Below are 13,380 nucleotides of genomic sequence, written 5' to 3' on the forward strand. Positions count from 1 at the left end.
TATAGTGTAATTATTCTCTATATAGTTTTTGAAAGAATCTTATGCTCACCAAGGCTGTTTTTATTTAATAAAAAACTGAAAATTGTTTAAGTCAGTTATATATTGTGTATACATGTGGCGATTTAAATAGTTATAGACACTTAAATTCCACAATTCCATATGTTTCAATCACAATAACAGTAAGAGTGAATGTTTTTTTTTCATTTATTTTTATATAATTTATCCCCCACCCCCAAAAAATAATAATAATACCAATGAAAAAAAAAAAAAACCGCAATTCCTGACAGAATATTCTAGAGCTTGGCATGAAAAGAAAATTATATTAATTGTAAAAAATTTCCATACATGATCATCACACTTTTAAAATTAGGCTTCCTCATGTATCCAAGTCTTAGGGGACTCCTGGTTCTTAAATAAAATGACAGAGCACATGCACAAAAAAATAAAAAAATAAAAAACAGTACTTTTGTGAAATATTATTACAATTGACAATAACTTTTTCTATGTTAATATATTTTAAAATGTATTTACATGATGGTAAAGCTGAATTTCCAGCAGTAATTACATATTATATGTATTTAATAAGCTGATTTGGAGCTCGAGAAACTTATTATTATCAATACTGAAAACAGTTTCTTTGCAGATTCTTTGATATAGAAAGTTCAAAAGCACAGCATTTATTATTATGTCATTTATAAAAGTTTATATATAAAACGTTCATGACATTTTTACATTTTTTATGTGTTATACATAACCAAATATTCGTATTTAATCATATTAATAATTCATTTTATTTTAATAATAATGGATTTCACAAATAAAAACATATATCATCCTCATGCTAAACAAATAAACAATTTCAATGTAGATTATTTGAATGAACACACACACACACACACACACACACACATATACAGATATATAATTCAAAATAACATTATGCATATCAGCTCCTGTTGTACGGCCTAATTTTGCACAGCCCTTTGTCTCCAGGGTCAAAAGTCTTAATGGTGTAATATCAAGGTACTCTTGGTCTATAATCCTATCACCTGCGGTGAATATATGAGATAAGGTAGCTGATGAAAGAAGGAGGGGAGCAGACCAAGACATGGTGTCAGACTTTGACCTCAATGTGGAGATCCTAGCGCTGTGCTGATCTCTCGGCCGCTCGCCGACTCTTGCTGTCTTCTGGTTTAGACATGAAGATTTGTTTTGCTCCGGCTGATGTGCCTCTAGTTAGGAGGATCCAGACTGCTGTCGTACTGCAGTGGGTCTTCTCTTTCCTGGCGCTCGGTAAGTGCATGTGCCTTTATTATAGTGTCTTTGCAAAGCCATCAAGTGTTGACCTTGAATTAGATCTATAATCACAGTCTGTATTCTGTCTCTTACACATACTGCAATAGTCACTGCATTTTAAGTTCAATTACATATACTTAAAGTCAGACTTCACACAGTTTAAAGAGCTACTCAATATAATACCTTTTACGGTCTTGCAAGTCCGTAAATACCTTTGCAGCCTGTAAATACCTTTTACAGTGCTTTTAATTTAAGAAAGATATTGCAACTTTATAGATGGTCTGCATTTAGATTCGTCCACTGGCTTTCTAGAAAGCACATCACTGTGTTTTGAAAAAGCAGGAAAACATGTTCAAATGTATTTTATTCTGTCTATGTAGGCCTTTATCAAAGCACTAAGATATATTGAAACCTCCAGGTCAAAGTCTTCAGTGTGAAAGATCCTTACTGTAAACGCATTTGTGCTGATGTGTTTTGTTTCAGTCTGTGCATTTGTGTCTACTGTATCTATGTGTTTATTATCATTTTTTGCAGCCCCATTCTGTATTATACTGTTCGTCTTGCTACTCTTCACTCGTTTCTGGCTCATCAGCGTGCTTTATGCCATCTGGTGGTACATCGATTGGGACACACCTTCACAAGGAGGTAGAAAATTGTCCTTTCTGTGCCGAATGCGCATGTGGGAGTACATGAGAGATTACTTCCCTATAAAGGTGAGTGGGCGGATCTATCGAAGCAAAATAAACTATGTCTCTTGGCTGTTTTGACCTTTTAAATAGCATTTTGTCACTAAACTGTGTCATATGAACTACCTTAACTTGGCCAGTCAATTCAGAAAGTTAGGGTTCAAATTGTAGCCTATGTGTCTTAAACACAGAATGACATTATATGAATCAACAGTGTCTTTCTTTGTTGTCATTCGTTTTGCTGTCTATCATTTGCATCAACGAACATCAGCATAATAGTTCTTTCACCAAATGAAACCAACACATTGTTGCTCCAGGCAGAAAAACAAGGCTGAACCATTTATATGAACAGATGAACAGTGATTTGCAGGCCTAAATAATGAGGGAATAATCCAACACTGCCATCTAGTGCCTATTCATTTTCTGAAAATGGTGCAAAGCCCAGCATCCATACCTTTCTGCAGAATTTTAAGAAGCTCAGGTTAGCATTTAAAACAGTGTCTTGTTTTATTATATCACTGTGGTGTTTAAAATATGTTCTTTGTAGGAATGTATTTGCAATATCTCAAAATAATCTTTTATACACATTTTAAATTGCTGTACCTCTCACAAAACACAGCATCGGAATGATTTTATTCCTGTTTTGAAGTGAACATTACATTAATTCAGTAAGATTTTTATTAATTCATTCATTTATTTTTTGAAAGAAATGAATACTTTTATTCAAGGACCCATTAAATTTATCAAAAGTGACAGTAACTTTTACATTTTTACATTCTCGCAATGAATAGTATTCTCGCAAAGAAATCTTTGTACAAACAACCCAAACTTTTGAATAATACAGTGTGCATTTTTCATGCATCTGAGATTTAATGTTGAGTGCACTAACATTCAGTTCATTCATTTTCTTTATAATAACATGCAAATAACTTTTTGGAATACGTTTATTGAAAGTATAAGTACTACAGTATTTTAGTGGCCGACCTTGCTATACTTTGTACTCTTGTTGATTATGTTATGTTTTTCTCAACCGTCAGTGCCACATCAAAACTACACTGATCTGATTAGCGTCTCAGGGAAATGTTATTGCTTTGGTAGTTGAACCCTTGATATAATAATGTGTCTTATCTGTATGTATCTGTCCATAATGACAGTCTTTTCACCTTTTGAACAACCGAGATGGCCTCAGAAGACACTGTGTTCAGAGTGAATGAGTAACTGTAAACACTGTGGGGGGCTTAAACCCCTGTTCAAAACAAGGACCATGGCCATGAAGGGAGACAAAATACCCATTTCTATCAAAACAACTTAACTTGTTAAGTTGTATTTTGATATACAGTCTAGTTTAAAGGCTTCGTAGATTCTTTTTCAAGTTAGTGATTATTTAATGATGTTTGTATAAATAATATGAGCTCAACTATTTTCTTAAAAAACTGTATGTTTTTTCTAAGAAATATCCTTTTTGTCAATTCACCATACAGTCTGGGTTTGTCCCAGAATTCACAAGAAGCACAACATATGACTAAATGCGTCATTAGTATTAAAGAGGCCCTGCTGTAGCTAAACAGAGCATTTGTATTCAAAGTGAATAATTGATTAAGATGAAACCTTGCTTCAACCACCGGTGCAAATTTTCTCTTATCCTTACACAACCTCCTAATCTGAAAGCAGATCAGGGATCTTGGAAAAAGCAAACCTTTGCGTATGCACACGAATATTGAAGGTGACACTGAGGGAACTTAGTTTCTTAAAAGAAAACCGTGTCTGAGTTATGAAGAACCTACCTCCACGAGTGCAGTGTTATTGCAGGTGACTGTCTTAATAAATGTTGTGATGAGAATAAATGTTATCTCATATAACACCCTTCAGTGACAACAGTGTGTGATTAGAGGCATCGATCGTTTACACTTCTAACCTGATAAAACCATAAATGTCAGCTGTGCAATGATAGCTTCTTTTACTTTATTTCCCATCCCTATATCTGGTTAGTTACTGTTAGCAATAGACATTTAGTTAGCAGTCACACAGTGCACACAATATTCATGTGCAAAATACTTATAGATCAATAAACAATGTGGTAGATTATATAGTTTATATAGATTATACTAGGTTGGCATTAATGACTGACTAGGCCTATACTTATTGTATGGCTAAGCGACAAATAAATAAATACGTGAACATGAAATATTGATTTGAGCTGAAATTATTTTATAATTGTACCTGTATATATTTATCTTAAGCCTTCAGCTAACAAAAATATAGTACATTATAACAGTACAATATAATGGCTGGCAATGAAACAAGACTGGGCTACACTGCGCTGATTTTCTTTTGCAGCATCTCACGCCTGACTTGCGTTCTTAAAAAAATGAAAGAAACCCAACTTTTTTTTCATTTACATTTTTTACCCATTCTAATGCCTGTTTCTCTCTGTGTGAAGACAGCTATGACTTTGAACTGATATTTTTCATATTTCTGAAGTGGCAAGAATGCACCCTTGCTTTTGGTGGATAGGCCTATTAACTGTGCAATGGATATTAAACCATCACTGAATGTATGAAAACGTGCTTCACACTGCCCTGACTGTGCAGTTTTCTTAGCGAACAACTATTTTGTTATTCTCGGAAAAACTGTTGTTGGAGATGCTGATTGTGGTTCCAGGAAATTCCTGGATTTGTTAATGTCAAGCCAAAGCTACAATAATCAAACACAAACAAATCTGGCTTGAGATTTGACTGTTGATGTTCTATGTCGAATAGCTTTAGTATTCTGTTGACGCTTTCGGTTTGGTGATTAGTGTTAACGGTTAAGTATTAACAGATCCTAGATCAGTGTGAAAGGTCATTATAAAGCCCTATACAGCACTGCACTGCACATGAACAGCACATGATCACTGACCTTAACAGCTGGCCTTTTGTAACAAATGAAAGAAACCTGAACAAACTTGTTTACATTCTTTCAATTATTTAACTTCTTTGTCTCTTTACTAGCTGGTGAAGACAGCTGATCTGGACCCTAGGAAGAACTATGTGCTGGGTTTCCATCCTCATGGTATTCTTGTGGCTGGTGCATTTACAAATTTCTGCACGGAGGCGACAGGTTTTAGCAAACTCTTCCCTGGGTTGAGAAGCAACCTCCTCATGCTGCCTCTCTGGTTCAGAGCCCCCTTCTTCAGGGACTACATTATGGCTGCAGGTCAGTTGACCTGATCATAGAATACTGTAAAAATGTATATTTATTAACAATAGACAAACCTTATCACAGAGACCTCAATCTTTAAGATATAAAGTGCCTCAACATATTATTTCATATAGCTATTGTTTTACTAGTTACACAAGGCAAAATGTGTATAAATAACATGATGTACATTTATCATTTTATTTTGGCAATGTTAAGTTTTTTTTCGGAACTGTTATTACAGACCGCTACACCAGCTGTTCTAACTTTTAAAAATGTGTGTGTGTGTGTGTGTGTGTTCCAGGCCTGGTTCCATCGGACAAGGAGAGTGCCAGCTATATGCTCCGGCAGAAGGGAGGTGGGAACGCTGTGGTCATTGCAGTTGGCGGTGCCCCTGAGGCTTTGGATGCCCATCCTGGTGACTACACTGTTCACCTGGCCAATAAGAAGGGCTTCATTAAGCTTGCAATAGAGCATGGGTAAGCGGCAGCTTTTTCCTGATTGGTTAATAGTATCAGAGGCTATGCTAGCCTCTTGTTGCATTAGTGCCAGTTGTGAAATACAAGCTTGGGCAACTTGCTGTAGCAAGTAATAGTGCTGAATTTATGAAAGGCTCTGTTACCCAAGCTAAAGAATTTGATTAAGAAACTGTACAAAAAGCGGAATAAAATTGCAGAATTTATATGAGCATTTAATATAGGTTTATTTAATCTGTTACATGTCAGGGTTTATTTTGTAATAATGATTGTATACATTATCTCTGACATACATATTTTCTCACTTTTTTGTGCATACATTTTATCAAAGACAGCAAAATAATTTAGGTTAAAAATCCTTTTTTTTCTTTTCTCCATCCTCCAGTGCAGATTTGGTTCCTATGTATTCATTTGGAGAGAATGAAGTATTTGATCAGGTGGAGAACCCTCGAGGCACCTGGCTGCGATATATTCAAGAGCGCCTGCAACACATTATGGGCATTTCTCTGCCTCTCTTCCACGCACGAGGAGTTTTCCAGTACAGCTTCGGCCTAATGCCCTACAGAAAACCCATCAACACTGTTGGTAAGCGCAGTCAGATGTTAGTCAAATATCATTGATGTCAGGTCAAGGTTACCCAGAGGAAAAATGTATTGCTCTGCGGTTGCTTTTCCTAAGCTCAGGAGAATTAGATGAGATTCTCATATATCTCTCATTTTAGTATCAACAGCATTTCAGATGCTTCTCCTAAAATTCCTTAAGAGAAATAGAAGTAGACACAAATGAGACATGACAAATATTTGAGAAAAAAAGAGTCAAAACTGAGAATGTGGTGGAAGAAACAGAATATTTCTTTATTGTCTTGCTGCAATCTCTATCAAGACTCTAATATTGAACTATTTTATTGCTCAGTGGTTGCTCTTACTAAGCTCGTGAGACTCGTGAGAGTTGTGATTCTCATGTACACTGAACAAAATTATAAACGCAACACTTTTGTTTTTGCCCCCATTTTTCATGAGCTGAACTCAAAGATCTAAGACTTTTTCTATGTACACAAAAGGCCTATTTCTCTCAAATATTGTCCACAAATCTATCTAAATCTGTGTTAGTGAGCACTTCTCCTTTGCCGAGATAATCCATCCACCTCACAGGTGTGGCATATCAAGATGCTGATTAGACAGCATGATTATTGCACAGGTGTGCCTTAGGCTGGCCACAATAAAATGCCACTCTAAAATGTGCAGTTTTACTGTATTGGGGGGGTCCGGGGGGGTCTAAAAACCAATCAGTATCTGTGACCACCATTTGCCTCACGCAGTGCAACACATCTCCTTCGCATAGAGTTGATCAGGTTGTTGATTGTGGCCTGTGGAATGCTGGTCCACTCCTCTTCAATGGCTGTGCAAAGTCACTGGATATTGGCAGGAACTGGAACACGCTGTCGTATACGCCGATCCGGAGCATCCCAAACATGCTCAATGGGTGACGTGTCCTGGGATGTTTTCAGCTTCCAGGAATTGTGCACAGATCCTTGCAACATGGGGCTGTGCATTATCATGCTGCAACATGAGGTGATGGGCGTGGATGAATGGCACAACAATGGGCCTCAGGATCTCGACACGGTATCTCTGTGCATTCAAAATGCCATCAATAAAATGCACCTGTGTTTGTTGTCCATAACATACGCTTGCCCATACCATAACCCCACCGCCACCATGGGCCACTTGATCCACTGACATCAGCAAACTGCTCACCCACACAACGCCATACACGCTGTCTTCCATCTGCCCTGTACAGTGAAAATCGGGATTCATTTGTGAAGAGAACACCTCTCCAAAGTGCGAATGTGAGCATTTGCCCACTCAAGTCGGTTACGACGACGAACTGCAGTCAGGTCGAGACCCCGATGAGGACGTCGAGCATGCAGATGAGCTTCCCTGAGATGGTTTCTGATATTTTATGCAGAAATTCTTTGGTTATGCAAACCGATTGTTGCAGCCGCTGTCCGGGTGGCTGGTCTCAGACGATCTTGGAGGTGAAGATGCTGGATGTGGAGGTCCTGGGCTGGTGTGGTTACACGTGGGTCTGCGGTTGTGAGGCCGGTTGGATGTACTGCCAAATTCTCTGAAACGCCTTTGGAGACGGCTTATGGTAGAGAAATGAACATTCAATTCACGGACAACAGCTCTGGTGAACATTCCTGCAGTCAGCATGCCAATTGCACACTCCCCCAAATCTTGCGACATCTGTGGCATTGTGCTGTGTGATAAAACTGCACATTTTAGAGTGGCCTTTTATTGTGACCAGCCTAAGGCACACCTGTGCAATAATCATGCTGTCTAATCAGCATCTTGATATGACACACCTGTGAGGTGGATGGATTATCTCGGCAAAGGAGAAGTGCTCACTAACACAGATTTAGACAGATTTGTGAACAATATTTGAGAGAAATCGGCCTTTAGTGTACATAGAAAAAGTCTTAGATCTTTGAGTTCAGCTCATGAAAAATGGGGGCAAAAACAAAAGTGTTGCGTTTATAATTTTGTTCAGTGTATTTCTCATTTTAGTCTCAAAAGTGTCTCAGGTGTTTGTCCTAAAAATCCATAGGACCATCCATCCAGACACAACTGAGACATGAGAAAGTTCTGAAAGAAAGGAATCCAAATTGACAATGGGAGAGAAATCTGAGAGAAACATGGGAGATCTCTTTATTGTCTTGCTGTAATCTCTTGCAAAACTCCACTATAACACTATAAAAATGTCTAACTGTTCAGAAGTTGCTTTTTTTGTTTGCAATGGGGTTTTTCACAGTTAATGGTCAGGACAGTAGGAAACGATTGCGACAGGTGAGAATTGAACAGGAGCAGGAAAGTAGCTTTAGCTGGGATTTGAACCCATGCTGTCTGAGGCTATGGCTCTGACAGAGGTTATGCTACGCTCAGGATACTTAAATGTCGCATTGAGATATCAGCTTTGTAATAAGATCTCTTCAATTTTATTTTAGGAGAAACATTAAACTCTTACTAATATTGTAAATACTAAAACTATCATTTAAATAGCATTAAACATTTCAGAATATCAAGGGTTACTAGTTTAATCTTTTAATTTTTTATTATTTATTGAATTTTTTTAGCAAATGTAACACTAGTATGCCAGTGTTTTATTTTTTTTTTTTTTTTGCTTTGTTTAGCATTTTTTGTATGGCCCATTCTTGCATATATGTAAATATAGGTTATGGTTTCCTCTGTTAAATCATTGCGCAATAAAACACTGTCTACATAAAACAACTTCAAATATGACAATGCATGTATTGTCTTTGATTGAAATGGTGTTGATAAATGACATCGAAGCTAACCAGAGGGAAGAAAAATAAAATAAAAAAGAGATCTCTTTAGCATTTCAAATATTTCTCCTTGACAGAAATGAGGTTACCTTAAGATTGAATGGAAACTTTTGACTGAGTCTCCTGCTTCTCAAACTTGTCTCCTGGCTGAGACAAAAACTCCAACACTCTCACAATGGTCTCCTTTAAAGCTTTAGAAGAGACCTCAACAACATCACACACTGTGCTCAGATATGTCTCCTTAGCTAAAGACTCGAGAGCTCTCACATTTGTCTCCTCTAAATTTCAGAAGTGATCTCAATAACTTTACAAAGTATTTTTACAAGCAAAAATCTCCATTTGATCTTAAAGTAACCTCATTTCTGTCTAGGAGAAATATTTGAGATGTTAAAGAGATCTCACGTTTGATTTTTCTTTCCTATGGGTAAGTTTAAGTGTAACCATATTCTGAATCTGTGCGACTACCTTTTTGTAGCCTAAGCTAAACAGAAGCAATAACCTCTCTGTCATTTCTTAGCCATTTATTTGTTGTACTGTACCAATACACAAGTCTTATCTGTCACCACTTTTAGCCTACTGTACGCAGGTCCAAACTGTTGCAAAACCTGGAAAGTTAAAGCATGGTATTTGCTTTTTAGCAACCCTAGAGAACTGCCAGAGACAGTCATATCAGCAAATGTGAGATGAATCGATTGGTGGGCCTCAGAGATCAATCAATCTACAGTATCTATTTATCTGTCTGTCTATCTATCTATCTATCTATCTATCTATCTATCTATCTATCTATCTATCTATCTATCTATCTATTTATATTTTAACAGTCCTTTCTGTCTTCCCCAAGTGGGTCGGCCAATTCCAGTAGAGAAAAACGAGAAACCAACGGCGGAAGAACTGGATGTGTTTCACCAGCGCTACATGGATGAACTCAGCCGCCTGTTTGAGGAACACAAAGGAAATTATGGAGTAGATGAAGATGCTCACCTGCTGTTCCAGTGAGAGGATCACTGAAGCGACTCTGAGATTGTGTACGTATGCGTTTATGAGAAAGAGACAGAAAGACAGTTATTTATGTCTAATTTAGTCTCAGTTGTATATTGTCAGCTTTTAAACCATTGCTGTTTTGTTGCAGTTGTTGAATGTAATGCAGAATTTTTATTTCCTGATAAATGCAATGTGTAATTCAAAGCAGTTCATGCTTTCACATGTACCAAACATTGCAAAAAATGTTTTTTTTTCTTCAAGTAAGTGAAATTTTTTTTATGCTTTAACTCCTATATTAACTGGTTTTACTCAAGTCAGAAATATTATGTAATATGGCTAATGCAAACTGACTTAATCAACAAAAGTAATAACTTTTACAGTGTATTTTCTACTGTATGTGCTTTAAAGCAGCACATCTGAATAAATCTGCACCAGTTTTACTGCTCTGTCTGTTTGAATGATTCAGGACACAGAGACACTAAACTTTCTTCACTGACTCCCAAAAGACAGTTGCATCTCTCAGGAGGACTGCAGTGTATAGGTCTTTAGCCATTACAACATGTAGTAAGACAAAGTTAAGATGGAACTTATTCATCTGATGGTGTAAAACATGAAAGTCTTGACGTCAGATAGATAGACAGATTGACAAATGCATCCCTGCCCCTTGAGGCTATTTTTGTCCTCAGGGTTGATTTGGGTCAAAGCTTACACCATGCAATGGTCAGTCCTGTTTCACAATGCACACTGGTCTGGAAAAGACTTAAGTCATGCCGGAAAGGACATATTTCTCCACAACCAGGCCCTGGCCGACTACATACGCAATTATCACAGGCTGACCAAATGTCGACACCGGATAAATCAGGCTTTGACCATTGCACTTGGACAGAGACAGAGACAGACATCACAATTGAAGGTCAGCACTGGACCATGAAATGGAAGACATGGAAGACATTAAACTGACCGGCTGCTGTCATTGATTTAAAAATAGTGCAAATATGAAATGCATGAAAATATTGGGTCAAAGGTAAATCCTCGTTATGACTCTACAGTAAGTTATAGTAAAAAAAATAAAATAAATCAAATGGATCTCATGTCACGGTGCACACAGCAGGGAGGAACGAGGAGACGAGGATAATTCAAATAACAGTCTTTAATGAGGCAAGGCAAGGTTGCCACAGACAGGAACACTGGTGAATAACAAGTAGACCAGATGAAATCTAACTGAACAGGCATGAACTAAATACACATGACAATAACAGATAATTAGACAAGCACAGGTGGACAAGAATTGACTGATAATCACACTTAACAAGGTAAGGGGGTGTTTCACTAACCTGGACGCTTCAGCTCTTGCACTGACAAATATTTTTCGTATGCCCTGTGATAACACTCTGAGGTGCTATTTAAAGACGCCCAAAGGTACAACGCTTAAATTCAAATGGCCAAGGGCAAATATATTTTTTTTGTTTGTTTGTTTCTCAGGGGAATGCAAAATCATTATAATAATAAAAATATCATTTTTCCTCCCATCTCTTTTTCTCTCTCCTGAACACACACTTAACCAGCTAATCAAAGTCTTCAGGATAACTAGCTAAACTCTGCAGGACAGTGGTCTTAAAGCAGGTCTAATAGCAAAGACAGTTACTCTCAAATGAAAGACTTTCACAGCGCATGATAGGACTATACCTGGAATCTTTGCTAATCTTTGCGCACATCTTGATATGCATGCTTCCATGTGTGTGTGACAGGCTGTGGAGGTGTGTGTGTCGACAAACATATGAGATTTCTGCGGCATTTGTGTACTTTGATCTTATTATGATCCTTATTTTGTGCTCAAGAAAAACGTTGTGTAACATCAGGTTTGGCCTGTCAGATCACTTTTAATAAGATAGTTTGCATAACATGAGTCTCCCATACCACATATATGGAATTTTTTGAATGTTTCACAATAGAACTGATTATTTATATATATATATATATATATATATATATATATATATATATATATATATAATTGTCTTATATTTATATAAAATAAACTGTATATGCATTACCATTTCATGTGATTTCTGGTGTGCTTTTCGACCCACAGAAATATAAATTTAACCCAATGGAAATTAATTTCTATAGATGTATTTACATCATATCTCCAGTCCAAAATCAAATAAATTTCATTTTCCCTATTCTAATAATTATGATTTTCTTGCCCAATCAAAATCTTTATATGAGATGTCTCCTATCTTGACATGAAAATCTGATATTATCACTAATTGTTATGTTTTAGAACAAAAGAGCAAAGTACAAGACCGGATGCTTAGTACACATTTTATCATTTCAGCAACACCTTATCTTCACCTGCACCAGTGGGTAAAAACTGCAGTGTGGATGACCACTCTTGCAAAGGACAAAACAATATACACGCTTGTAAAAATACTGTTCTGTTTATCCACTTCTGCTGATAAAGAAGTAAACAATACAAGAAAGAAGAAAAACAATATTTCATAAAGATGCTGCAAAAACATGATCTCTGTTGACCTTCAGATTTTATGAGACATACTGTATGTCAATGTACATCAATTAATGCCAACAAATGAGGATTTGTCTAATAGAGATTAGAGTTCAAAGACCAACTAAATGAGCTTTGCCAAATGGACTTCTGATATTGATACAGTACAAATTACAGTGAGCTTGTGCAATTTACTGTCTAGACTGAATATATTTCCTCATCAAAATTGGCTGATTATTGGCACCCAGTACCCATGATGTTTGTGATTTTTCCCTATTGGTGATAAATGTATAATAAAATGTAAAAAGAAGACTGTTTTTGCGAGTGCGGATCATGGTTTCATATACCCAGTACCCATTAAAACTGTCTTAATATCAGTTTTTACCTACTGTGTCATCAGATATCAAAAAGACCTCAAGGAAATAGGTAGACATCATAAAATATTGTTCAGAACTAGCAGGCTAAAATGATTTCATAAACATTAATACTTTAAAAACCCAGATTGCTCAAATTTCTGACTAAAAATTGCAACCGAAAAATTTGCACTATAGACATTTTAGCCTATTTTGCATAACAATATACTGTGTATTAGCTATAACGACATAAAATACACCTAACATAACACACATTTATATTTCAAGCAGTTGATGATATGCTTGAGCAGCTGCAGATCAGTGGTCTCTCTGCCATCTGAGAGCTGGCCAAGCCTGGCAAGAAGAACAGACCGGTGAAGGTCACTGGGAGCAGCAACGCTGGCTGTGGCGTTGTGAAAAAGAAAAATTGCGAATTATGAAACAGTTAAAGTCCCTAATGGACATTCAGTCTGGCAGGCTGCTATCTCTCACTGATATCACTTTTTTACCCTTTGGTTTCTCAATTCTGAGGCCTATTGAAGTTTTGTATAATGACCTACAA

The 13,380-nt window shown here is 36.8% G+C and overlaps 1 protein-coding gene across 1 annotated transcript; it reads left to right on the plus strand.

Moving 5' to 3' along the window:
• Positions 1 to 1,108: 1,108 nt before the first annotated feature.
• mogat2 (monoacylglycerol O-acyltransferase 2) lies at positions 1,109 to 10,399 on the plus strand. The gene is given in 7 exon segments (XM_058789635.1): positions 1,109 to 1,137; positions 1,139 to 1,293; positions 1,831 to 2,009; positions 4,973 to 5,177; positions 5,464 to 5,638; positions 6,021 to 6,220; positions 9,820 to 10,399. Coding segments are annotated over 7 exon segments (1,098 nt in total). The 3' UTR covers positions 9,975 to 10,399.
• The last annotated feature ends 2,981 nt before the right edge of the window (positions 10,400 to 13,380 follow it).

Source organism: Onychostoma macrolepis, chromosome 10 (genome assembly GCF_012432095.1).
Source record: "Onychostoma macrolepis isolate SWU-2019 chromosome 10, ASM1243209v1, whole genome shotgun sequence".
Classification (NCBI taxonomy): Eukaryota; Metazoa; Chordata; class Actinopteri; order Cypriniformes; family Cyprinidae; genus Onychostoma; species Onychostoma macrolepis.